The 27460-nt window shown below is 39.0% G+C and overlaps 1 protein-coding gene across 1 annotated transcript; it reads right to left on the bottom strand.

The window, feature by feature from the left end:
* On the bottom strand, positions 1-25466 carry TMIGD1 (transmembrane and immunoglobulin domain containing 1). The gene is made up of 8 exons (XM_081270514.1): positions 25406-25466; positions 19954-20095; positions 14024-14127; positions 11361-11642; positions 6551-6829; positions 1736-1839; positions 651-691; positions 1-132 (listed from the first exon to the last, which is right to left on the bottom strand). Exons 3-8 carry the CDS (start codon positions 14103-14105, stop codon positions 129-131), a joined length of 792 nt encoding a protein of 263 aa, XP_081126640.1. The 5' UTR covers positions 14106-14127; positions 19954-20095; positions 25406-25466; the 3' UTR covers positions 1-128.
* Positions 25467-27460: the final 1994 nt, after the last annotated feature.

Raw genomic sequence — 27460 nt, 5'->3', positions numbered from 1 at the left:
CTTCATCATAACCTCTGACAATTTGACAGGAGTGAATTTAATAATAGCAATAAATACAGATGGGACTACATAAATTGAGGAGGTCCTGATGCACAACTCTTCCTCTATTCGATGGCATCTCAGTGTTCTCATCTGAAATGAACCAAGAAATTAATTATAATGATGATCTTAGCAACACAAAAAAAATTCAAAACAAAATCCATCCTCTCTGACGGAGGCTTTTATTCTTGTTACCCCACTGCCCACTTCACATGCATGGAGCCAAGAGACTAAAGGAGCTCCAAAGAAAGGTAATAATTAGGGTGAAGAATGTAGCTCCTGACCTGGTTGTGAAGCAGTACTACAGCAGTCAGTGGCTCCCCCCAGGGCAGGTCCTCTCAGTCATTTGCTTTGTTTGGCAATACAGTTGCAAAACTATTGGCCAAACTTGCTTAGAGAGTAGGTGTAAGACGTGTTCTTGGTTCTAGGCAACCTTCCAATCTGTCTTACTGTCAAGTGGAGGCAGATTTTCCTGCACGTTCTATTCCCCCCCCCCCAACCCCTTCACCTTCGTATATCACCCATCTCTGGAGGATTTTGCCTGGAATGACTTAATAATGTACTGCTGCTGCCCACCGCTTCGGGAAATGACCCCAGTCCAGAGTACTTACAAAGCTGTTTCTGTGTGAGGGTCTTTCTCTTTTATGCAAAGCTGAAAGCAAACACAAGAGCAATGAGTTTTCCTACTTTTCTGAGGTCCATGGATAAGTATTTTTAATACATCAAGAAAGCTTAGGGACAGATGCTGTGGAAATACAGCCACCTCTACACTGGATGAGGTCTCATTTCTTTGGTCACTTAAATAGTTTTTATTGAATTTCAAAAAGATGCAACTTTTCATCAGGATGTTTTCAGGACCCCTAATCAGTCAGGTATTTCATATATAGATATCAAATTGCTTTGGATTGGTACAAAGGGTGGGGTGAATTTCTTCTTGGGAGACATTATTGTCCTGAATAACACTTAGTTATGTGTTGCAAAGAGAATGCCCCTTGCTGACTGGTAAGTTCAGCAGAGGGCTTTCCGCCATATCAGCCCTTCTTTGGCACTGAATTAACTGGCAGAATCAAATGCATGCATTAACTTATGCATGCACATACTCTGAATCATGCTAAGCAATGAGGTTAACCATTTGACAATTCCAACCCCAGCCCACTCCAGCTGAAGCATGTGACTGTACTTAAGAGGTAAGCACGTAGATCTCTGAACCCAGAGCAGATGTTCCTCCTTGTGTTTACTTGCTGTACCTCAGACACCATAGCAACAATAAAGGGAAATTTAAAAGGAAGAAAAATCAACTCAAAATCGCCTACCAATTCCTTACCCCTAACACCACAGCTATTTTCATTCAGGCCTTGTCCATATGTACTTCTATTCTTTGTGAAGCAATATTCATTGTAAACACACACACATATGTATATATATATATATATATATATATATATTTACAATATTTATTCCTTTGAGCAACTTCATTTTAGATCTTACCATAAGAGGACCAGACAAAATTTGTTATAACTCAAGTCATTTATATAGCCAGTTTTCTGGCATTATTTAGGTGACTTTTTTGTGTGGGTGTGTAGTGCTGGGGATCGAACCCAGGGTCTCATGCATACAGAGCACCCACTCTGCCACTGAGTCACACCCCAGCCATTTAGATGACTTATTGCCCCAATAGCTCAGAATTCTTAGATACCTTCATTATTCTTTGTCGTCTAGCAAGCAGTCCAAAGCACAGTGTCAGAAAGATCACAACACATGCAGCAATAATGGGTTCTATTGGTACCACCACAGCTTTATCTGTCAGAAATGCAAACACAGGGAAGAAAAATGAACAATTGAATTCTTCCAATATGTAAGTCCCAGTCATTGTCTCTTGCATTTTTATATATCATCTTCTTAATTAAATCTTCCCAACAATGCCAAAAGGTAGATAAGTACCATTTTACAGACAAGGAAGCAAGGGCTTTGAGAGATCAGTTCTAAAGTCACAAAACTAATAAATGGCAGAGGCAGGTTTATGAATTCATTCCTTTATAAAAGAATAATTTATTATAATATGACTAGCTTCCCCAAAGCAAGCAGTCAGGCCACTTTGTGCTTTCTTCATCCACAATTTCTGCCCTAAAGAAAGAAGTAGGCAGAAGTCAATAATTTTTTCTGGCTTTTGAAAAACCAAAAAAAAAAAAAATTTAGGTGGTATCTCAGAGCAGGAAAGAAGGGGAAGAAGGCTTTGTGAGTAAGAAGATAAAGGGTGCAGAACTTTCTGGAGAAGGAAAGAGAGAGAAGTCTATGGTCCCTGGGAGTACTAGGGACAATTATATCTGTACTGTGAGAGTAGCCTAAAGAGGTGTCAAGACATTATAGAAAACGACTGCATGGTACCTCTAGGGAAATAGAACTCTAAGCCTTTCCAATTTTAGCAAAGATTTTCTCTCTCTCCCTCCCCCCACCCCCTCATTCCATTCCCTTATTATCTGAGCTCCAGGTAATAAGAGAGTTACTTCTCTCATCAGACAGGCATGATGCCTGTGTTTGAAAGCTTTCCAAAAGCCTTTGAAAATATTCACAATCTGGATATGAGATAGGGGATAAAGCATTGTCTCCAAAGCATAAAAAGAAAATATCAAAATTAGTAAACTAAAATAAAATGTAACCCTGTGCTAACTATAACCCAACTGTTAAATATCAATGTTTCAATTTCAAGAATGAAATTAATAACTTATTTATAACAAACTTCAAAATGTATTCAAGTTATAAAGCTCCTTTCAAAATGTTTACGGCAAGAAAATACTCTTAATGTGCTTTGTTTTAATATGTGTGATATGATAGGGGAATGAAGTGCTTCAAAGTAGAAGTGTTTAGGTTTCTTTTTTTTTCTTTCTTTTTTTTTTTTTTTTTTTTGCCTTTTTGGTACCATGAGTCACAGATTGAACTAGGAGCACTTAACCACTGACTCACATCCCTAGCCCATTTCATTTTTCATTTTGAGATAGGGTTTTGCTAAGTTGCTCAGAGCTTCATTAAATTGCTGAGGTTGGTCTTGAACTTGTGATCATCCTGCCTCAGCCTCCTGAGCAGCTGGGATTACAGGCATGTGCCCTACCACCATGCCTGGCCACAAAAGTTTTTAAGTGACTTTGTCTAAGTCCCCAAATTCCAGTGCCATCCAAGGAAGGGAATGGGCTCTGATCATGGCTTAGATAAAATTTTAGGAATTAAAAAAAAATAGACTATGCCATTGATTGTACAACTGAGTTTGTGGATTGAGGTGTAATCAGCAAATATTTACTGAGTGGCTAATGTATGTGAGGTGCTGAGATAGAATGGAGCAGAGATGGAAGTTCCTGCCTTCATGGTGCTCATATTCTAAAGAGGGGAAACAGACTGAGATAAGCATTATAAAAGGAATAGGGTCCTGAGAGCATACAAAGTTAGAAAGGTGGGAGGAGGGGAACAGGCAACTTTAAGATAAATCTCAAAGCCAAACCCTATGTGCCTTAATATTATTAAATAGAGTTTATTCCCCCATACCTGTATAATGCATTAATCAACTGCCTTTTAATTCATTTTCTTCCTATTATTTGCCCAGCTCCTATGCAGAATAATTTTTGGGGAGCAAATGGATTAAGTATCCTTCATTTCTGCCCTCTCTTAACTGTTCCTAAAATTTTTCGTTCCTAAAAAATTATTCTTATGAAGGTGTGGGTCTTTCCAGCCTCTGGAGAAACTGTGTTCAGTGGGTCTTCTTCTAGAAATCTCTGGCTCTGTTAGAGCCAGCTCTGGGACACACTAAGGGGCTTTACCTTACTCAAGGACCCCTCCACTTTGGTGGCAAGGAAAGATGTCAAAACGAAGGGGAAGCAAAGATGATATGATTAGGAAATCAGAATTCAGTCACAGGTTGGAATAATTTTTCTACCAGGATGAATAAAATGAAGCCACATGTAACAGCTTCCATTCCACAAACAAGCCGAAAACCATCTGAGCCCGTGGATTCTAAGTTTCTGTTGGAAATGATTTTGACAAACATAACTGCACCTCTCCTCTTGTTCTGCTTTTATGCTCTCCTTTGTAACCAGATTTGGTATCTCTACCTCTCGCATCCATTGTGGTAAAATAATTTCAGCACATGGGCTCAAGAAAGACTTCCTGATGCTGAGCATGGTGGCACATGCCTGTAATCCCAGCTACTTGGGGGCTGGAGGCAGGAGGATCCCAAGTTCCAGGTCAATTTGAGCAATGTATGAGACCCTGACTCAAAAACTAAAAATTAAAAAAAAAGGGTGGGGGTAAGGATGTAGTTTAGTAGTAGAGGGCCTGCCTAGCATGTGCAAGGCCCTGGATTTGATCGCCAGCACCACACAAACACACACACACACAACACAGCTCTATGATGTCATTTCTGGCTTTGCATGGCTTCATTTAGAAACTACCCCACTGAGCAATGAAGCTGGGAGAGCCTCGTGGAAAACTTGGCACTGAGCCTCGGCACCAGCAGCAGAGGGCTTGTTTTATGAAGGCAGCCAACAGCCAGGGAAGTAACAAAGCAAGAAGAAATAAGAAAAACAAGTTGGTTTGGAAGAGCTCCACCCAAAACAAGTTTCTGCCCACCCGAAAGGCAATTTGCTGATTGCCACACAAGCTGTATGGGATATATTTTTCCCCCCTGTGGTATAGAGCAATTACAATTTCTTTTTAACCAAAAGGAATGATATCATTCCCTAGCTTTCAAGTGTGGTCTTACAGCCAGATAGGATTACATGGCATGAGACCCATACTACACTGCTTATGTGGCCCTGGGGAGGTAAAAAGCCACAAGTTTTAAGCCAAACCCTATGTGCCTTAATAAAAAAAAAAAAAAACCCTTTCAAGGTTTCTCTCCTATGGGTACCTAGATTATTTGTGAGTCTGGTTTTTAAAGCAAATAGTCCCTAGGCATACTGTCACTGCTCTGCAGGACAAATTGCTGAACAGTCACAATGATGGGCAGTCAAACAATAGCAACTCTTCCCATCAGCCGCTCCCTTCATGTCCTGACCACCCTTGCTGGGCCGCAAGAGGAAATAAGAATACATCAGTACTGGGTACATCAGTCCATCATTTCTGGCAGGGGTTCAAGTTGGCTTCCTGGGAACTGGTAACAGTAGCAATGAGTAGGTACAAAGAAGCAAATGACAAAGTGAATAATGTTCTAACAAGATTTAGGAGGCTTAGCTTTTCTGGCTGCTTCTTGCATACTGGCCTGAGACCAGAGAATGTGTGCATGAGCATTTTCTTCATCTGCTACATTAGGTATATAGCCTTTCTCTTTTGGTCTGAGCAAGAAATATGAGAAGGGAAAAATATTTGGAGCTTCATTTGTTCTCTGTTATTGCAGGGGTGATAAACCTGAGTAGCTATAACTGGATGCAGTGGCACATGCCTATAATCCCAGCAGCTCAGGAGGCTGAGGCAGGAGGATCAAAAGTTCAAAGCCAGACCCAGAAACTTACAGAGGCCCTATGCAACTGAGACCCTGTCTCTAAATAAAAAAAAATTTTAAAAAGAGTTGGGGATGTGGCTCACTGATTAAGCACCCCTGGGTTCAATCCCTGGCAACAACATTAATAACAAAAATCTGGGTAGATGAAACATAAATCCAAGAGAAAGATTTTTTTTTTTTGCCTTCAATTTTTCCCATTCCCTCTGCTGACAAACTTATAGGTTTGGATTTAAGAGTGAGGAGTGGTTTTAGAGATCCATTTTAAAAAAAATAACTAGATAATCAGCATCTTTCTTCTGAGTGTTTCTGACTTCTCTTCTGTTTGTCATTAGGCTGGTAACTCAAAGATCAGTGTGTCTCACCTTACTGCCCAAGACAATTTGTGGAAATTCTCTTCCCTTAAAGTCCATCAGCCAGCATGGTGACACACGCCTGTAATTTCCAGCAGTTTGGGAGGTTGAGGCAGAAGGATCATGAGTTCAAAGCCAGCCTCAGCAAAAGCAAGGCACTAAGCAACTCAATGAGACCCTGTCTCTAAATAAAATACAAAATAGGGCTGGGGATGTGACTCAGTGGCCGAGTGCCCCTGAATCCAATCCTGGTGCTCCCCCTGCCCCCGCAAAAAAAGCCAATCAGAATTGCTTTCTACATTTGGTTCTAGCAAGGACCTTCTGGTATGGAAGGGCATAATTCCCCTAAAAGGACTGACTGGAATTCTTAATGGGCAATTCCTTGGATGGGGATATTTCTACAAAGAAAATCCTAGATTTCCTAGATTCATCATCAAAATATTGTTGTCATCAAAAATATTTTTTAAAAGATATTTATTTTTTAGTTGTAGTTGAATACAATATCATTAATTAATTAATTAATTTTTATGTGGTGCTGAGGATTGAACCCAGGGCCTCTCCTGTGCTAGGTGAGCGCTCTATCGCTGAGCCACAACCCCAGCCCCGCCAAAGTTATGTACTGAGACTCTATTATGAGTTTTTCACCATGCTGGATATTGCTTAAAAAGAGAGTTACCTTTAACAATCAGGTGAAAGTCCAAGGTCTCCATTTTCAGAGGTGAATTTGCAATACAGCTGTAGGTTCCATTGTCAGATTTCTTGACTTTGCTAATGGACAGCTGAAGAGACTCACTTGTCTGTTGGATTTGGTGGTGGTTTTTCTCTAAAGTCAGGATGTTATTGTTTTTGTACCACATCATTTGAGCCTGGGGGTTGGATTTCACATTGCAAACCAAGTTCACATTGCTGTCTTCTTCAACTGTTTGGAAGTCATTTCCACTTAGGAGAGGAGGAACTGCAAGATTCAAGCATTTAAGTTTAATTAGAACATAAGCCGCAGTTTACCCATGTTCAAGGTCTTCCTTCAGCCTTTCTCTTGTAGTCATTCAGAAATGTATTGAGTTCCTACTTTGTGCTCAGCATGGGCTAGGAAATAAAGATACAATGGTAAACAACACACTTAAGTTCTAAACCTCCTAGAACATTTAGTGTGGAGAAGACAAATGATGAAACAGTATGCAATTATAAACATAGTGTATATGCTAATGAGTCTGTCCTGACTGGACAATTTGTAATAACTTAAGACTATAAGCCTTGGGTCTGTGCTCTCTGAGAGTAAATATAATAAACTAAGCTGTGCTAGTATTGGATGAAACAGTGTAATACTAAGAAGACAGGCATTAGTGTTTGTTAGTCCTAACTCCATCTACACCACTTACTTGTGACTTTGAGATAGTTATTCAACTATTCAGGTCTCAGTTTCCTCATCTAAAAAAAATGGGATGATAATACCTAGCTCATAAATTGCTGAAGGTTGAACGAGATAATCCCTGTGAAGAATTTACTGTAGTGCTACCTACTATTATTATTGTGGTGATGGTATTTCTGAAGGCAGTACTCACACCCTCTTATTTTTGCATTTTATCTAGCTACATTTTTCCTGGCCAAATAGATATTTATTGTACCAGGGATTGAACCCAAGGACACTTAACCATTTAACCCAGCCCTTTTTATTTTTTATTTTGAGACAGGGACTTGCTAAGCTGTTTGGGGCCTCACTAAATTGCTGAGGCTGCCTTTGAACTTGCAATCCTCCTGCCTCAGCCTCCAGAGCTGCTGGGATTATAAGAATACACCACTGCACCTGGCTACGGCCACATATTTTCCAATGCATATTTGCATTTCTTCAATGATCCTCTAGAAATAATGCCCTCCTCCCAGAAGGTATTCTGGTCCCAGCAGTTCTGGTATCAATGGAAGGTTAGTGAGTCCCTCTCATCCCTCTGTGTAGGTTACTCCTTACTCCTTTCATAAGAACAGTTGTAGACCCATAGATAGTCCAACACATTTACTGTATCTTTAACAAATAATTCCAATCCTCACCCTCCACCAAAGTTTTCCAACATCCAGGGGGAGAAACAGCTGAGCTAACATTCCCCTCTTTTCTTTAACATTCCCCAACTACAACTAAAAAATAAATAACTAAAACAGTCCCTTGCATTTTCTGGCAAAGGTGCAAAAGATTAATAAAATGGTTAAAGAGTGGGCAGTAGGAAGGAGGTAGACATGGAGAAGAAAAAAGGAGCTTGTATAATCTGCACACTGAATAATTAGACCCTGAGTAGGCTGCACTATTAATAACTTTCTCAGAAGAATGACATTTTGTTGCTCTTTGGAATGAGCTTGAGTTCTATATCCATATCCAACAAGAATGTTATATGGTATTCAGATATGTAGGAAGCTGCTGAAATAGTGAACACAACTACCAAATAGGACAGTTTCATTTGTGGATAGATCCCATTAGTTATTTCTTTTAATTTAGCTATTTAAGCCCAATGTTTAAGCATGTCATCTATGCAGAAATGCTCCCTTTAAAAAAATCAGTGCATTTCAAATAAATCTAAAATCCTCTTTGGGCTGGGGATGTGGCTCAAGCGGTAGCACGCTCTCCTGGCATGCGTGCGGCCCGGGTTCGATCCTCAGCACCACATACCAACAAAGATATTGTGTCCGCCGAGAACTAAAAAATAAATATTAAAAAAAAAATTCTCTCTAAAATCCTCTTTGACTCTGGTCTGGTCCCTTTCTGACTCCCCAGAGATATCCACTGCTATGAATTTGGGATAAATCTTTCCAGATCTTTTTTTAAAAAGTAATTTTCTACACATATAATGTCCACATAGGAGAAAAATTGTATTTTTAGGAGCATGGGAAACATTTACATAAAAGACTTAATTCTCTTAATAACTTGCATGTTTTTGAGACATACTCACAATGAATCACACACACGCACACACACACAAAAAAAAACCCTAGCTCACTGCTTTTAGAGTGCTGTAGTATAAAACATGACTATTTTATTTTAGTTTGACGGGCATTAGATGGTTTAATTTTAAAATGGTAAATAATACTACAATAAAAGTATCCTTACACATGTCTTTGTATGCACACGTACATGCTTTTATCCACAGTTAATGTCTAAAAGGAGAAATGTTATATCACAGGGTAGGCATACTTTAAATTTTGATAGATATTGCAAAAGAGAGATTATCAATTTATACTTTGTGCAACAGCAAATTAAAGAAACTGTTTTTCTATACTCTTCTCCAAATAGCATATTATCCAGGCTCCAATCAATTGGGGTTTTTTGTTGTTGTTGTTGTTGTTGTTGCTGTTGTTTGTTTGTTTGTTTTCCTTTTGGTGCTGGAGATTGAACCCAGGACCTCACACATGCTGAGCATGTGCTGTACCACTGTGCTACACTCCAGCCCCCACTTAGTTCTTGCTCAGCTATTTACAACACTAATAATACTTCCTTTAGAGAGTACATAATATTCTTGTCACATTTATAAACTCATTTTGGTTTATTGGTTGATGAGTCTGTGTCAATTATTATCACTATGAATCATTGACCAGTTGGTTACATATATGTGTAGCAACAATGATATTTAAAGGTTGTTATAAAGATGATTTTAAAAGCAATTTGAGGCTGGAAAATGAAAATAATTTCTTGAAGCCACCAAATCGTATTATTGACATTGTTGCCATGTCTCCCTTAAGAAGATACCATGCGGAAAGCAGTAAATTAGGAGGCTGGGGATTCATATTCTGTTCTCAGCGCCCACTGTGATTTGGGGCCCCAATCTGGGCTTCAGTTTTCTCATCTGTCATTTCATAAAGCTGAATTACAAAACCACCAATATCCTCTGATAGCCTTGGCTTCTTTATCAAAGTAGCCAAGACATAGCTTGCTAAAAGTTACATTTTACTAGTGTGAGTGAGGCCATGAATTTGATCCCCTGAACCACCACCACCAAAAAAAAAAAAGAAAAAGAAAAAGAAAAAAAATCACATCTTATCAATTCTTTGCAAATAAAATCAAAGCTTGGGAACCCACAAATGATTCCCTCAGGAAACTCAAAGTGCAGGATGTCAGAATTTTCTAGAGCTAAGTTACTCAGCATTTTCTCCACTCATGTATTTGGGATTACAGAAAAATTGGTTGAGCTCATTGGATCAAGTAAGTTTGACTTTTATTACTATGTTGCAAATTGAGAGCTCCTTCTACCAAACCTTACCACACCCCACCTCACACCATTGTCCTACTCTACATGGTGCTTCACAATCTCAACCACACCTCCCCTGGTAGAACCAGCTTTCCACTGATACAAACCGTACAAGTGCCTATATAGTATCATTGGATTGTTCCCCTAAACTTTGTATTTAGTTCCAACAATGGGATATTCAATCTTTGAAGAGCTTCACATTTTCTGGTTTTGTTTTGCAGTGCTGGGGATGGAACACTGCCACTGAGCTGCATCCCCAACCCAGTACTTTTTGGATTTTAAAGAGATATTAAATGATCCCCAGTAAAGGTATTTCTAAACACAACACAAAAGCTAAATACCAACAAAGAGGGAGCTGGGGTTGTGGCTCAGCGGTAGAGTGCTTGCCTAGCACATTCGAGGCCCTGGGTTCAATCCTCAGCACCACACAAAAATAAATAAATAAAGATATTGTGTCCAACTAAAAAATAAATATTAAAAAAAAACAACAAAAAAGGATTGGTAATTTTAAATATATAAATGTGAAAATGTTCAATATGACAAAAAAAAAATATGAAATATATTAAAAATAGGTAGCAGCCAGACATAGTGTTACATGCCCATAATCCCAGTGACTTGGGAGGCTGGGTCAGGAGAATCTCAAGTTTTGAGGCCAACCTCAGCAACTTAGTAAGACCCTGTCTAAAATAAAAAAATAACAAAATGACTGGTGATATATATCACTGATAGAGCACCCTTGGCTTCAATCCCCAGTATCAAATAAATAAATAGGAGCAATACTTACCATCCTAATTGGCAAAGGTTTTATGTTATAAAAATTAATAACAAAAAAATTAATGATGGGGTTGTGGTTGTAGCTCAGTGCCTAGCATGTGTGGGGCACTGGGTTTGATCCTCAGCACCATATAGAAAATTAAGTAAATAAATAAAATAAAGGTATTGTGTTCATTTACAACTAAAAAAAAAAGAATGAAAGAGAAAGAATGCAAATATTCCAATAGAAAAATGGTTAAAGGATATCAGCAAGCATTTCACAGAAAAGAAACACTAATAACTAATACATTCTTAACTGAAAAAATTAAAAGAATATTTCAAAGGAGACCAGCAGATACTCAGTGCTAGTGAAGGTGTGGGGAAGTAGGCACTCTCATGCCTTGTTGTGGGGGCATAAATTGGACCATTTGGCAAAATCAAGACCTAGATTTCAACTACCATTTAATGTAGTGCAGTCACATGATTGATTATTTTCCCTTCACTCACAAGTAACATTCAGTACCACTGAGACAGACACCGTCTGATCCCTCTGCAGCTTGCAGGTAAAATTGACTCCATGGTCATTTTCACTGATGGAGGAGACACAGACAGAACTGGAGTTGATATTGTTTCCAGGTTTCAAGTCCACTCTCCCATCTTCTCTGTACCAGAGAAGTTCTTCGTCTCTTGTGTGGTTTTGAACAACACACTCCAGAGATGCTTGGAAGCCACGTTGAGTATCCAGAACATAGTTTTCCATTTTACCATTCACAGTTAAAACAGAGCTACCTGGGAGTATAGGAAGATACATATTAAGGTATGCCGAGTGAACAACCTAGAATATTCATCAATAGGGGATTGGTTAAATAAATTAAGTTACATCAGTGCAACAAAATGTCCTCTCAACCATTAAAAATAGTCCTATTGATCTATGTGACTTTACAAGGAATAGATTCATAATGTATTATTCATTAAAAAGAAAATGATTAAAAATGGTGGTTGGGCTGGGGGTATAGCTCAGTTGGTAGAGTGCTTGCCTTGCATGCATAAGGCCCTGGGTTCAATCCCCAGCATCACAAAAAACAACAACAAAAACTGGTGGTCACCAAATTTTGCTGCACTTTGAAATCACCTTCAGCTCTATGTGTGTGTGTGTGTGTGTGTGTGTGTGTTACTTGGAATCCAGAGCCTCAACATGCTAAGCAAAGCACCCTACCACTGAGCTATATCCCCAGCCCCTTTAATTTTTTTTTTTTTTTTACTTTGAGACAAGGTCTTACTAAGTTGCCCAAACTGGCCTTGAACTTGTGATCCTCTTGTGATTACAGGCATGCGTGCACCATGCCTAGCTCACCTGGAGATTTTTTATAAAGTCTTGATGCCAGACTTTCATCACCAGATAGCCAACGGATTGACATGAGTACAGGCTGGGCAATGGACTTTTAATTTTTATTTTTTACTTAATTTTTTACTTTTTAAAAATAAATATTTTTCCAGATTTTTAAATTTGTGCATACTAATTATACCTAATAGTAGGATTCACTGTTACATATTTAAAAAATGCACACAATATAACAATATTAATTTGTTCAATTTTATTCCCCAGGCATTGGGTTTTTTTAAAGCCCCTCACTCCAGGTAATTCTAATGTGCAGTGACATTTAAGAACTACTGAATTAAAAACCAGAATATACAGAATAATCCCCAAATGATCCTATATAAATATATATGTATATATAAATAAATATATACCCATTGTGTGTGTATATAGATACATATATGTAATCTATATATTTATGGGGAAAAGCTTGAGAAGAAATCTTACATATATTGACCAGGATTTTTTAAAGTAGAGAAAAAAAAATCAGAGAAGTACTTATCAGACTTAATTCGTTTAATTCAGGGGCTAGCAGTAGGAAAGTAAGGGAGTGGAAATAGGGAAATAAAAAGGAAAAAGCACTATAGCAAAGTGGAAAATTATTTAAGGAATAACATTAGGTGAAAAGGCAGAATATGCATTAAATCTCTGATAATTACCACAAGTGTATCAAAATTGAATATGCATAGTAGCAGAAAATGGCTTGAAACTGCTTTTCTGATCACATAATGAGATTATAGACAAATTTGTTCTTGCATTTCTGATGTTTTGACACTGTTTTGGCAGTGAGTAAAATAAAAATATGTTTAAATAGTAATGATTTGTGGTATAGACAAGTTTTTTCTGGGGTGAGTGATCAGGATATATAGCACTTGTTTTTCCCCTCCAGCTCTAATTTTTAGAAATCCCTTCATTATGTGGCAATAATTGTGAATTTCAGCTTTGATTTTCCTGGTTCAGAAGAAAATAACAAAAGTTAGAATTTTAACTGCCATAATCCTGCCCCCCCATAATATATGTTAATATATTCTGTAAATATTGTCTTTTTTATTTTGGATTGAATCCAGGGCAAGCATTCTAACACTGAGCTAAAGCCCCCACCCCAATTTGTCTTTTAAAAAGCATAAGCCTTTGGTAAAAATAATGGGATTGTGGCTTACTATCAAAATGTTGAATGGTTACCTCTGGATAATGGGATTTCAGGGAATTTTTACTTTTTTTTTTTTTGGCAATGCTAGGGATTGAATTCATGACTTTGGACATGCTAGGCAAGCACTCTCCCACTAAGTTACATTTGAAGCCCTTCTTTATTCTTTTATAGAGTACCTACTTTATTTTTAATTTTTTGGCATTTGGAATTGAAGCCAGGGCCATACACATACTAAGTACTCTACCACTGAGCCCCTTGCCTCATTTCTAGTACCATGATTATGTACTTCTTTTAAAATCCAGAGATGGAAGAAGCTATTTCCAGTTGGGGGTGGGAGAAAATTGCAGAAAAGACTCTCCTGTATGTTCAAATGAGATTACTGAAATGCATTAAAATGTAGGAACAGTTCAGCCCTAACTCTGGAGAGAATAAGGTACTTCTCCTTGTCTTGTACTATCAAAACCACAAAACCAATATTTTTCCACTTAATTTTTTATTATGTTGTCTGTCATTTGTACTGAGTCATACCAACTGTGTACATTCCAAATTGGAATTCAAGGATGTACTCAATATCCATCCATCAGGTTTTTAATCTGAAATTTTTCTTTATCGAAAAAGAAGCCAAAGAGAATATTAACTTACTTGTTATCTCTCGTGGCAAAAATAAAATTGTTGTAAGGAGTAATATGTACACTTGCATTAGACTGCTGCTTTTCTGTGCCATCCTTAATGAACTCAGGTCGGATCTGCTATGGGAAAAGAATGCAGTTGGTTCTGTACTTTGGTCTACAATGAGTTTATGAACCTTCTTCCTGTCTACGAGGCATTTAAAATAGAGTCCCAGATGAGTCATCCCAGCTATAACGGTACTACTTTTAGTTTTTAATTAAACAACTCTGTTCTGATTAAGTTCAAAGTACTTTTAGTATTAAGAAAAAATTTTTTTCAGGCAACAAAAGGAAAACCACAAGGAAATAGGCTATAAGATATGGGGCAGCCCTGGGGGAAAATAAAAACCAATCTTCTCTAGAGAAATTGACAGAACAACATTTTAAACAGAAAGAGAAATGAAATTTCCTTCATTCTCAGATGGGCCTTACTAAACAAAGTAACTTGTTTTGAAAGACTTTCTTGATTATCTTTGATCATTTTGTTCTCTGGACAAAACGAGTTTTGTTCTGTTTCTTCGGTACTGAGGATTGAACCTAGAGCACTTAACCATTGAGCCACATCCCCAGCCCTTTGTATTTTGTATTTTTATTTATTTATTTATTTAGTACTGGGGATTGAATCCAGGGGTGCTTAACCACTGAGCCATATCCCAAGTCCTTTTAAAATTTTATTTTAAAAGTTTGTTTGGGGCTGGGGATGTGGCTCAAGCGGTAGCGAGCTCGCCTGGCATGCGTGCAGCCCGGGTTCAATCCCCAGCACCACATACAAACAAAGATGTTGTGTCTGCTGAAAACTAAAAAATAAATATTAAAAATTCTCTCTCTCTCTCCCTCTCTCTCTTTAAAAAAAAAAAAAGTTTGAGACAAGGTCTCTTTAAATTGCTCAGGGCCTCACTAGATTGCTGAGGCTGGCTTTGAACTTGACATCCTTCTGCCTCAGCCTCCTGAACTGCTGGGATTCAAGGCATGCACCACCATGCCCAGCTTCCTAGAGAGTTCTTAAAACCATTACAAATCCTAAGGACTTGAATGTGCATGGTTAGGAAGGATTCAATTGAAAAATGGCGCCTATAGTTTTAAATGATGTTAATGTCTTTGCAGCTCCCCTCTAAATACTTTTCCCTCTTAACCCAGTATGGACTAAAATTAATAAATAATCAAGGTCTCCTTTTTTTCCCTTTTTCTGTGCATTTGCTCCTGCATTCTTCTCCCTAAAATGTTCTCTTTTTCCATCTTGGAAAAATATATGTATCCATTACTTCAATAGTACTACTACAGGGCTGGGGTTGTGGCTCAGCGGTAGAGCACTCGCCCAGCACATGTGAGGCCCTAGATTCGATCCTCAGCACCACATAATAAATAAATAAAGGTATTATGTCCAACTACAACTAAAAAATAAATATTTTTTTAAAAAAATAGTACTACTACACTTTACCATTTAGCTACAGCCCTAACAGTACTAGGAATGTAGCTCAATGGTAAAGCACTAGCAAATGCAAGGCCCAGGGTTCAACCCCCAGCACCACAAAAAGAAAGAGAGAGGAAGAAAGTAAAGAAAGGAAGGAAGGAAAGAAGAAAGAAAGAGTACTACTATTAGTAAAAACACATATGGAAGGTCATCCATGCAATGGACACTGTGTTAAACATTTCACATACATTCCTTAATCACAATCAAGTACACAACCACCACCATCTTGTGGTAGTTTCTAAAGGTTTAGAGAAAAGATGCAAGATTCCCCAAAATAATAAATGTCAAAGTCAAGATTCAAACCCAGGGCTGGGGATGTGGCTTGAGCGGTAGTGCGCTCGCCTGTCATGCTTGCGGCCCGGGTTCGATCCTCAGCACCACATACAAACAAAGATGTTGTGTCCACAGAAAACTAAAAAATAAATATTAAAAAATTCTCTCTCTCTCTCTCTCTCTCTCTCTTAAAAAAAAAGATTCAAACCAGGACTCCCAAAACCATATTCTGAAGTACCCTTATGCCTAGATTAATATTCTCTTCCTTTAAAAGCTGCTGTTAATCCTTTTCAATCCCTGGCTACTCCATTAACTTAAGCAATTTAGACTTTTTCCCCCTTGACCTGACAATTAGCTGTCAAAAACTGGAAAGTACCCAGGACTACTTTGGGTATCATAGATCCTCCCCAGTCCCAGGCTTGTCCTGACAGGAACAAGTTTTATCCCTGCCCGGCAATCCCTTTCTGACTGGCAAGTCTGTATTAATCTTTTAATAATAATATATGATTATTACTAATATTGATTCTTTTGTAATTTAAAAATTTTGTCAAATATATTTTTATCACACAGTTATAATAGTGATGATTTCAGAATTTGGTCATTAGTAGAGCTTTCTCAAACACTCTCCACTACAAATACTCAATAAAACCTGGAAATATGGGCTTCTTGGCAGATCTTCTCCACCCCCCACGAAAGGGGAGAATTGATACCGTAGCTTTCCTTAAACTCCACTAAGACACCAGTTTTTCAAAATGAATTTCCCTTACTTGTCTCTCTATCTGTTCTTCAAGACAGGCTTACCACTTACCAGCTGAGCACTGAAAAGTTGATTTTCTTGCCTGACTGATCCTCTGCCCCGGAACCCTGAATTCTTTCCCTGTTACTATCCTTTATAATCCTTGAATTTAAACATTTTATGACAGTAGGGTCAAATAAATTAGATAAGTTGAGTTCAAAGTCTGTCTCTCTTTATGGATGCTTAGCGAAGACAGTAATTGGAAAAGACATCTTCTTAAGATCTAAGTTCTTCTGTGTACCTAGGTTTCTAGGTGGGGCAGGATATTGCTAACACGGGTGTATTGTTTCAAGGAAGCCTGAACTTGTGCAAAAGTTTGTAGCACATCTTACCGAACTCATAATCAAGTGGGCTGACTATGCTTTGACAATCTGATAGCCTGGGGGTTGTGATGGGACAAGTCCTAGGAGAGGTTTGACTTTTGCAACAGACAACATACTGGAAAATTCCACAGAACTTAAATAATGTTGGAAAAGTATTACTTACCTGGGTAACCTGGGCACAATGTATAAGCTGTGCCAAGCCAAGGATAGTTTTAGCTCCTGAGGCTTTCACCTGATTGGGGAATCCTTACATTATATTTTTAAGAATTAGTAATTGGGGATAACTTATTTTGCTGATAAAAATACATATGTTTGTGATATTATTACCAATGCAAATATAATCTGCCAAATACTATTGTTTCCATTTATTAAAAAATAGAAGAATATTTATGTTTATTCACACATTTTAATACATTAGATAAGCGCACCAGAGATCTGATTCTTACTAGCTGTAAGACTTCAAAAAGTTATGATCTTCTCTATGAGCTTCAGCTTCATCAATACAATGGTGATAATAATAGTTCCCTCCCTACAGAGTCACTGTGAGGAGTAAATGAAATGGAACATGTAAAACCGCTTCACAACAAGCTCTTATTAAGTAGTAACTATTTATTATTATTATTAATATTATTATGATAGGCGGGTAGGGCATAATAAATAAGCACAGCCTCACTATGACATTGCTCAAGTAAGGATTATCACTGAGAGCAACTCCTGTTGGCTGGGGCCAAGCTCCCATTAAAGCAGGTATTGAGTTTGCTTCTCTATAGATCCAAGAGCAGTGTGTTTTATTATTGTCATTTAAAAATGAATTTGGCAGGCTGGGGTCTAGGGCTCAGTGGTAGCACACTTGTCTGGCATGTGTGAGGCACTGGGTTCCTTTCTCTGCACCACGTATGAATAAATAAATAAAGGACTATCAACAACTTAAAAATATTTTAAAAAATGAATTTGGCCATGGAAAGATGTCTTTGTTCTTGGTTCCTCCAAAGCAGAACCTGAGACAAAGCTTTGGGTGCAGATAGTATATTTAAAGGTGATCTCAGGAAGCATAATAAGTAAGAAGATAGAGAATGGAGGAAAACTAATAAAGGATGTGTCAATGAACACATTAGTGCTGTCAGCAATTCTCAATATGGAGCCTTTGACGTGTTCTGTAGAACACATCTCACGATGGAAGGGAGCTTGGGTATTTATCCAACAACTTCTTTCTAGCCTTGGGGTGTTGACTCCCCAGCACCTTCAGCTTGCCCTCTGAGGGACAGTGTACTCTCTCAAGCCAGAACCAAGAATGCTAGAAAAAGACACAGGAAATTACTTATTATATGAGAATCGTTTGCAGGTAACCTCTGTGTAGGCCAAGGGGGTGTGGGTAGGTTATCAACAACAACTTCTACAAACGGATATTAGATGATATAATGGTTAAGTATTTGTAGGTGTAATAATGTTATTGAAGTTATTTAGGAGAATGTCCTAATTCTCAGGAGATGCCTGCTAAAATATTTAGGGGTTAAGTGTCATGATGAGTACAATTGACTTTGAAATGACCTAGCAAAACTGGGAGTGGGGATCTAGCTCAGTGATAGACCTTGTGAATACACAAGGCCCTGGGTTCTATCTCTAGCATCTATAAATAAATAAATTAATTAATTAATTAATGCATATGCATACACAAAATAAGTATAACAAATGTTAACTAACATTTACTGAATCCAGATAGGAGTATCTAGATCTTTGTTGTACTAGTCTTTCAACTCTTCAGAATGTTTGATACTTTTTATAATTAAAATGTTGGGGAAATGTATTTAGCAGATATTTAATGAGTATCTACTATGTGCCAACTATTCTAAGTATTGGGGATACCAGTCTCATTAAAACCAATGTGGTGGCTTTGTTTTAGATTAGGAAACGGGTTTCTTAAGTCACTCCATTACCATCTGTGGAAAATTATAAAAACTCTACCAAGCTATGATAAATGGTGTTCACTGCTATCCACAACATTAAGTAAATACTATGAGAAATAGATGAGGAAAGCAAAACTCTGGAACTTCAATGGTATTATATTCTAGAATGGAAAGTCACTAAAATGATCCTGGAGTACCTTATAGAGTACCCTCAGGTGCTGAGGAAGGATTTCCAATAAGAAAAATGGTAGCATGGCGCCCCTTTTGGAGAACCAAAGAAATGATATTACTGTCCAAGGTCATATACATTCCTGGAACATTCCTCTTTCCTATAGCTGACAGAAGGGAGAAATTATTTTTTCCATAATTAGCTAAGCCTAGTAGTTAACCATTAAGCCCAAATAATTTGGCTGGTTTGAATATTAATAAAGTTCAGGGCTGGGGTGTAACTCTGTGGCAGAGTGCTTCCCTAGTATTCACAAGGCTCTAGTTTTAATCCTTAGCACCGCAAAAATAAACAAAACAGAGTTCAGCACCCCTCAGCTTCCATAAGTAGCTTAGGCCCTGGAGGGTGGGGAAGGAAGGACAGCATTAAATTTGAAAATTCCAGAAATAGAGACTCATCTATTCCGTATTCTACAGGCCCAGGCATTTTTGGAAAGGTAATAGAAAAAGGAGACTAGGAACTGGCAGCCATGATTTTCTGACTCAGGTAAGTATAAGAATCACAGGGGGCTGAGGGTATACCTTAGCGCTAGAGTGGGCTCTTAGCATTTGCAAGGCTCTGGGTTCAGGACCCAGCTCCAAAACTAGAATCACCTGAGGAAGCCTCTAGATACCTTTCCTTGATTCATTTTGATGAGTTTTGGGAATCATACCTTTAACAAGCCATCTGGCTATGGGACTAGGCGTTTGATTGGTGTGATAAAGGTGAAAAAGGGGATGTATGTAGCACAGTGCCTAATGCATGATAGGTACTTAAGAGGCAGGCAGGAAGGAAGAAAGGAACAGGAAGTTGGGCAGGATAAAGTAGAGGTGCAAAAAAAAAAAAAAGTAGAGGTACAAGCTGGGTGCCCTTCTGCAGGAAGGGAATGTATGCCCAGGCCCACCCTATAGAGACTCCATGGGTGCACATACCTCTAAATACATGGGAGTGAAAAGTAGAAGAGAGATACAAGCAGCCAAAATGTAGGAGAGGCCTGACAGGTGGTGCAGCCGAGTACTGGGCAAGGCCGTCCGTGGGTCTTCCAGCCTGGTCTTCACATCACTGTGACTAACTCTGATGTAAAAAAGACAACAACTCAGTGAATGGAGAAAGGGTTGCAGTCCAGCAGAGCTGTCTGATCAGATTGCTGGTAATGCCATTGAAGGTTTTAGAGTGACAGAAAAGCTAGAAACTTGGAGGTCTTAGATAGGTTTTTGGACCAATGTAGGGCCCCCAGTGTGTTGTCTTTTTTGACCCAGAATCCAACATAATGTCCACTAAACTTCTTAAAGATAGTTGCAGGAGTTCAGCTAAACAGTGATCAATGATCCTCTATCCACATTGTCACCCACCACTAACCACCACATATCAGGATTCTTTTTTTGGAGGCGGGGTGGGGTGAACCAGGAATTGAACCCAGGATGCTTAACCACTGAATCACATCCCCAGTCTTTTAAAAATATATTATTATTATTATTATTTTACAAATTACTCAGCTATTTATCATACATAAGACCGCATGACTATAATACAAAGGGGAGTTCTTTTCATTTAACATTACGATAGACACAGCAAGTCTGGACTAGATCTTACAATCGGAATACAGCTATTTAACCTTTTCCATGCTGTTTATGTTTACAATGCACAGAAATCCTGCAACCCAACTGTGTAGTAAAGCACTGTATCATAGCATCAGTACACAAAAGCATTGGATTTTATGGTTTCCTTTATGTAAATATTGTTTAAAAAATGTTTTAGGGTTTTTGTTTTGTTTTGTTCTTGTTTTATTGGTGCTTGCTAAGATGTGCTAATTTTTATTTTGCTTAGGGCCTCGCTAAGTTGCTGAGATTGGCTTTGAACTTGCAATCCTCCTGCCTCAGTCTCCCAAGCCGCTGGGATTACAGGCATGTGCCATTGTTCTCATCTTAGGATTCTTTCATCACCAAAAATCTTAGACCTTAAATTAAGACATGAATTGCTGATGGCGGTATGGCTCAGTGATAAAGTATGTGTTAACATGTGCAAGGCCCTGCGTTGGAGTCCCTGAACACACATATAAAATGTAAGTTGCCACCTGTCTATGGTTGCAAGATTTAACAAGGAAAAACACAGGACACTCTATTAATTAATAAATAATTTTTAGAACAAATATGTTCTGTGCAACTACTGATATGTGAATTCATGAGAAAGCCAATATTTGGCATATTGTTATATTTTAAAAGTGATTGTTTCCCTGAAATTCAAATTTTAACTTAGCATTCTGTCATGTATCTGTCAATTCTACATCAGCCTAACCCTTGTTTTTTTTAAAAAACAGGTGAGGAGATGAAGTGTGGGGAGGTAAAGGGATTTGTCCAAGGGACATAGCTCTTTAGTTGCAGAGCAGAGATCAAAATTGATGCAAAATTATTGGCCACCCTCCTGCATTTTTTTCCCAAATGTCTTATTTCAGAGTTCCTTAATTTGGTTTCTTAGAACATCAAGGAAACTGCTAAAACTTTAAGCAAAAATGTGTGTGTGTGTGTGTGTGTGTGTGTGTGTGTACACATGTGTATTTTTCTAGGGGATGGTCTCCCATCCTATTCTGAATAGACTAAGACATCATCTTTCCCTCCATAACCTACCTAAATCAAAAACAAAAGTTCCTCTAATCTATCCTATATTTTTCCTCCTTCATTGCCTTCCATGAAATTTTAACTTGAAGAGAGGAGTAAGAGAATTAATTTATTTCATTTTATTTTATTGGTACCACACATTTAGCCCAGGGATGCTTAACCACTGAGCCATGTCCCAGACCTCTTTTAATTTTTTTTTTTTGAGACAGAATCTTGCTAGGTTGGCTTTGAATTTGTGATCCTCCTGTCTCAGCCTCTGGAGCCACTGGGATTACAGGGATGTGTGAACATGCCCTGCAAGACAGAACTAATTTTACTGAGTATCTATTACATGCTCTTTCTAATCTAATCCTCACATCCACCTAGAAGGTGCCCATGATTATCACCACTGTAGAGGTGAAGACACCAAGGCTTAGCAGGTCTTTGGCTAAAGATGATAAAACTAAGACAGGGGCTGGGAACACCTTGGCTAGAAGGGCTAGAACACCTTGAAGAGAATAGAATAGGTAGAAGTTGACAGTGATGTGAGCTTTGGGACTGACCACTAGAGGTCCCTTCTCGCCCACAGAGCTTCTGGAACTAGGGGTTAGAGAAGATACTTCCTTGAAGCAGGTCTCTGCTTGTTCCAGGCCCCACTGGCCTTTTCTATACCAAGCAGTGAGGGAGGAGTCAGGATATTTCAGGAGCAATACAGAATAAAATGGCTTCCCCGGAACAAGGTGGGTGATGCCCTCCAGTATCAGTCTTTTTTTGGGGGGAGGGGGGCAGGGGGAGGGTATTGGGGGTTGAACTCAGGGGCACTCAACCACTGAACCACATCCCCAGCCCTATTTTGTATTTTATTTAGAGACAAGTTCTCACTGAGTTGCTTAGAGCCTTGCTAAGTTGCTGAGGCTGGTTTTGAACTTGTGATCCTCCTGCTTCAGCCTCCTGAGCCACTGGGATTACAGGCATGTGCCACCATGCCTGGCTTCAGCATCAGTCTTGAAGACAAGAGTTTGCAAGTGGGAACAGGATTCTTAATGCTTCTTCCTCATCTGAAAGGAAAAAAACACAGGATATTCCATCACTTACCATCACCAGGAAAACCTCCAATTTCCTCCTAAGTATAATCTGGCTTTGGTGGGTGTACTGACTGGAAGTTAATGAAGCATCAGGGACCCTCATTAGCACAGGCCCCTTCTAAAGATCCTGACCCTAGTCATTGAATGTCATTTTATATTTTTTTGCTAGAAGAACTCCCCTACCCCAACCCATACACAAAGTATACACACATTAGGTCCATAGGTCCTGACTGACCCTGGGATACAGGATTTCAGGGGAGAGGAAAAGTGAATGACTAGTTTCAAAGGGAAGCCCCCCTGGAGACCAGGAGAGGGTTTCCTGTGAAATGAGGAAGAGATTCATATTCGTGCCTAAAAACCTGGCACCTGCTTAACCTTCAAAATACCAGAATTGTGGGGGCACCAGAAATGAGGGATCCCTCCTCTTGAGTGCCAAGTTTTCTGTGGCCAGCAGGAGTCTGCCAAATCTTTATGGGAAGGGTGGTTCACCGACAGGTCTGTAGCATCCTGTTGGCTTCTTTCTGAATAAACAAATGGTCTTGCCAACCATTGTGTGGATTTTGTAAAAACACACACCACACACCACCAAGATTACAGTTCCAGAGTTCCTCTGAGTTGTGATGAGCTATGAACTTTACAAAGGAATAAATCCACCTGATCAGGGTGGAATTGAAACTGAATACAAACATTAATAAAGCTCTTGCTCATAGTTCCTAAATAACCCCACTAAATTTAACCTGCTTCATCTACTCTTAGTGAACCCCCAATCACCCTTTCCCATGCCTCAGCTCAAAAAATACCCCCAAATCAGGGAGGCAGATTTGAGATCCATTCTCCTGTCTCTGCCCACTTGGCCTCCTCATGAAAAAACTTTCTCTCTTTTGCAAAACTTTCATTTTAGAGATTAGCAGACTGCAGTGGGCAAAAAGGGGATTGATTCATTAACACGATGAACAAACTGTTTGGGAGATATGAATGGTTTCCAGAATAAAAATCTAAAGCAATATCCACATGTTTAGAAGCAGACAACAGTAAGCAGCTGGGAGGTTTTCCATTTTGAAAGAAAGTGATTCTGGAAATCTGTAACAAACCATGTGCTGGAACTGCCTTATACCCACAAATGAGAACTAATTTTGTGTGTCTTTCCCCAGCTCCACAATCAGTGACTTCTCTTGATAGCTTGAAATTGGCCAGAATGACAATATTTGCATCATTGAAATTGGCAACTACTAACAGCCAGGGTTGGTCCCCTTTAGAATTGTTTGTTAAGATATTTACATCAGGGCTGGGGTTGTGGCTTAGCGGTAGAGTGCTCCCCTCGCACTCTGGGTTCGATCCTCAGCACCACATAAAAATAAATGAATAGAATAAAGGTATTGTGTCCAACTACAACTAAAAAATAAATATTAAAAAAAGATACTTATATCATTACTTGCACCACACTGCCCCCCCCACACACACACCACAGAACCCATGAGCACTCCTCCTGTGTATTTGCATCTGTATGAACACACACAGGAGTATGTGTATGTATATATATATATATATACACACACTCACACACACACACACACACACACACACACACTTGGCTTTTTCCAGCCAACTTAGATCTCAGGATCCCCCTTGTTCTATCATGTTGACATCTGTAGTGTTTTTCTACTAATTACAACCTGATTCCAGACAGTGATTTCTCTCTTGAATTCACAGTTGTTCTCACCCTTACATCACGAGGCCCCCTGTGCTGCAGGGATTAATACCTGACAGAGAAAACTTCTGACGCAAGAAGACAATCAGGACAGCAGATGACCCTTTTTTTCCACAAGGGAGAAGCACATATCAACAACCATACAGTATTTTCCAAATGCAAACCATGTTAAGATCTGGCCAGTGGTTGATTTGTTTTCTTCACAGTGGTAGGGACCAAGCTCAGGGCTTCTTGCTTGATAGGCAAGTACTCTACCACTGAGCTGTATCCCTAGCCCTGACCAGTGTTCTTTCAAGAGATCAAAGCTTTTCCAGAGTTCTTACCAATGCACATCCTGTTCTTCTTGCACAGAGAAATTTGAAATGAGCATCTTTTTTATCAGATGGATAGAAACTGGCAAAATCATGTGATTTGCTCAGGTCAGGCCCAATAATTGATGTCATTCACGTCTCAGCATTAAGACCCTCAGCAGGGCTGGGTGTGGTGGCACACACACAGAGGCTCTGGAGGCTGAGGCAGGAGGATCGCAAATTCAAAGCAGCCTCAGCAAAAGGGAGGTAGTTTCTAAATAAAATACAAAATAGGGGTGGGGATGTGACCGAGTGCCTCTGAGTTCAATCACCAGTACAAAAACAAAACAAAATAAAACCCTGATCTGTAAAAATTATGTGAGAGATACAAGGGAAGGGACTGACATTTGTGTGCCTCCTTCATGCCAAGTAGTCCTATAACAAATGGTCTTGGAGGAGATTGGGGTGGGTAGGTTGGTGACATAATGCTTGCCTTGCATATGCAAGGCCCTGCATTTGATCCCAGCATTGCAAAAACAAACAAAAACACCTCTAGGACAGAAATTATTATTTTTTATTTCCAGATTAAAGAACTGAGGTCCAGGGAATTTAAGAACTCTGTTTTAAGGCCATATAGCAAGTAAAAGGTGAAATATTTTGTTAATTACTTAAATAAAATTTAAATCAAATAACATAGTGGAACTTACCAGGAGATGCAACCCCTTGTTGTTTCTCTCCATGTCTCCCCTTTCCTAAACCTGTTCCCCAGGCAACTCTTTCAAGACTGTTAAACTGTTTCTTCTGGTAGTCACTTTGATGTCTCTATCTTTAACCAATAGGTTTATTATTAGAATAATAAGTGCAGTAATTTCCTTTTGTTTATTTTGTGACTATATCCCCAAAGCTTAGAACAGTAATTGGTACATGGTAAATATTTGTTGAAACAAAACAAAAGAAAACACTTTTTTTTTTCTCCCTGTGCTGGAGGTTGAACTTAGGGCCTCTGAGCTATGCCCTTAACCCCCTTCATTTCTGATTATTAATCAACCTCCTATTAGGAAGATCTAGTATGTTAACCACATTTCCTATCTCCCCAACTGCTTTCCATTAAGATGTCCTCAATATTTTTAGTTTCTCAACTGCCTTTTGTAATGCATATTACAACATTTTCCCCCCTCCTCATTCCATAACTACTGGTAATCTTTAGACTCCAGTGTGAAAATATTGGTTTCAGGGCAGGTCTTGCCTGACTTGAGGACCTATGACCTTCCACCCCACACTGACCACTTCTGGACTAGGGTCCCTTTACCTAATTTGAGGAACTATATTTAAAAAAATAATAGGCATGGTGAAATGAGTTTTTGAACTAGAGATATTCTTGAGCCAGCATGTACCTAAGGAAGAACAGACTAAAGATAATGGAGTGAGCCCTCAATAGTTTATTTAAATGTCAGGGCTGGAGATGTGGTTCAGTGGTAGAATGTTTGCTTAGCATGATTGAGGCTCTAGTTAGGTTTAATTCTCAGACCACATTAGGTATAGGTCAGAATCTCTTGAAACAATATCCATAGTCCACATTTTTTTCTGACAAACTCCTGTTCCTAAAGGTGAATTCCAGTCCTTTCCACAACCCAGGACTTGCATTTTGCAACAGAAATACTTTGAGCCTAAGAAACTGGTAGATACCCTGGTTCTTCATTGCTGTTGTTGGTTGACTCCAAAGATCCCAAATGCTCCTGCATGCAGTGAAAAGGAAAGTGGGGGCAGCATAGCCCTGACTAAGCCTGGGTGTGGGTGACACTAAAGAAAGTCACTGACACCATGGATCAGAGGCCTCCAAAGGAAAACAGGCAGGGCCTTTGTTTTCCAAGAGCCTCCGGCTGGCATTGCACACACAACGCAAACACTGTCCACGTTGGTGCCCTATACAGATTTTTTGTTCCCGTCCTTTCTCTTCCAGAAGTAGACAAGCTTTGTTTGTCTTTTATCTGAACTTCCTCATCCCCGACCACTCCTACTTTGTTCTTAAAGGTACCTGACTGCTCTCTGGATCTGAGTTAGGCATTTGACCTATAGGCCTTAAACCTATCAGGCTTTTGGATTTAGGCAGCACCCAGGGAGATGGCAGGAGCACTTAGTGGGGCTCTACTGCCTCCTGTTAATCCTGCCATGTGCTAAAACCCCAAGGATTAGCTCCTGCTCTGACCTAGCCCTGGTCCATCCCTGTGGTTCAGAATAGGAGTCTAGCTCTTTGCAGATTGCCCATATTCTGGACACAGTTATCCATGTGCATATCCTGGGTCCTTACCCATACCAGTGGGAACCTGGTAACATTTAACTTTCACTCTACACTTTGAGTCAAACCTTTCACAATGGGCTGGGGTTGTGGCTCAGTGGTAGAGGGTTTGCCTCCTATGTGTGAGGCACTGGGTTCAATTCTCAGCACTACATATAAATAAGTGAATAAATAAAGGTACATCATAATCAAAAAAATATTTTAAAAAATACATTCCACAAGAAAAACATTGTAGCAAGAGTGGGGCTGCTCAGGCTATGACAGCTAGATTTAAATTGCATAAATTTAGGATTTGAAGTTGAACTAAGAAAGTCACATCATTAGTTCAGATTTGATTCAGGAGTAACCAAAAAACAAAACAAAACAAAAAACCCTACAAATGTCTTTTTAAAATGCAAATTCAAAAAAAATTTGGAAAAAAAAAAAGGCAAATTCATTTTCTGTCTCAAACTTATGAAGTCCGAAG

This window comes from Spermophilus citellus (genome assembly GCF_964194105.1).
Source record: "Spermophilus citellus genome assembly, chromosome: 17".
NCBI lineage: Eukaryota > Metazoa > Chordata > Mammalia > Rodentia > Sciuridae > Spermophilus > Spermophilus citellus.
Note: the sequence above shows the minus strand (reverse complement) of the source record. Positions and strands in the feature narration are given on the sequence as shown.

What these genes read in the sequence shown, in the direction of transcription:
- TMIGD1 (XM_081270514.1), bottom strand. Translation starts at nt 14,105, where the DNA reads ATGGCACAGAAAAGCAGCAGTCTAATGCAAGTGTACATATTACTCCTT. An exon ending in AGTGGTACTGAATGTTACTT is followed by an intron (nt 6,830 to 11,360) that starts GTGAGTGAAGGG and finishes TGAATCTTGCAG; the next exon opens with TTCCTCCTCTCCTAAGTGGA. An exon ending in CTTTCACCTGATTGTTAAAG is followed by an intron (nt 1,840 to 6,550) that starts GTAACTCTCTTT and finishes CATTTCTGACAG; the next exon opens with ATAAAGCTGTGGTGGTACCA.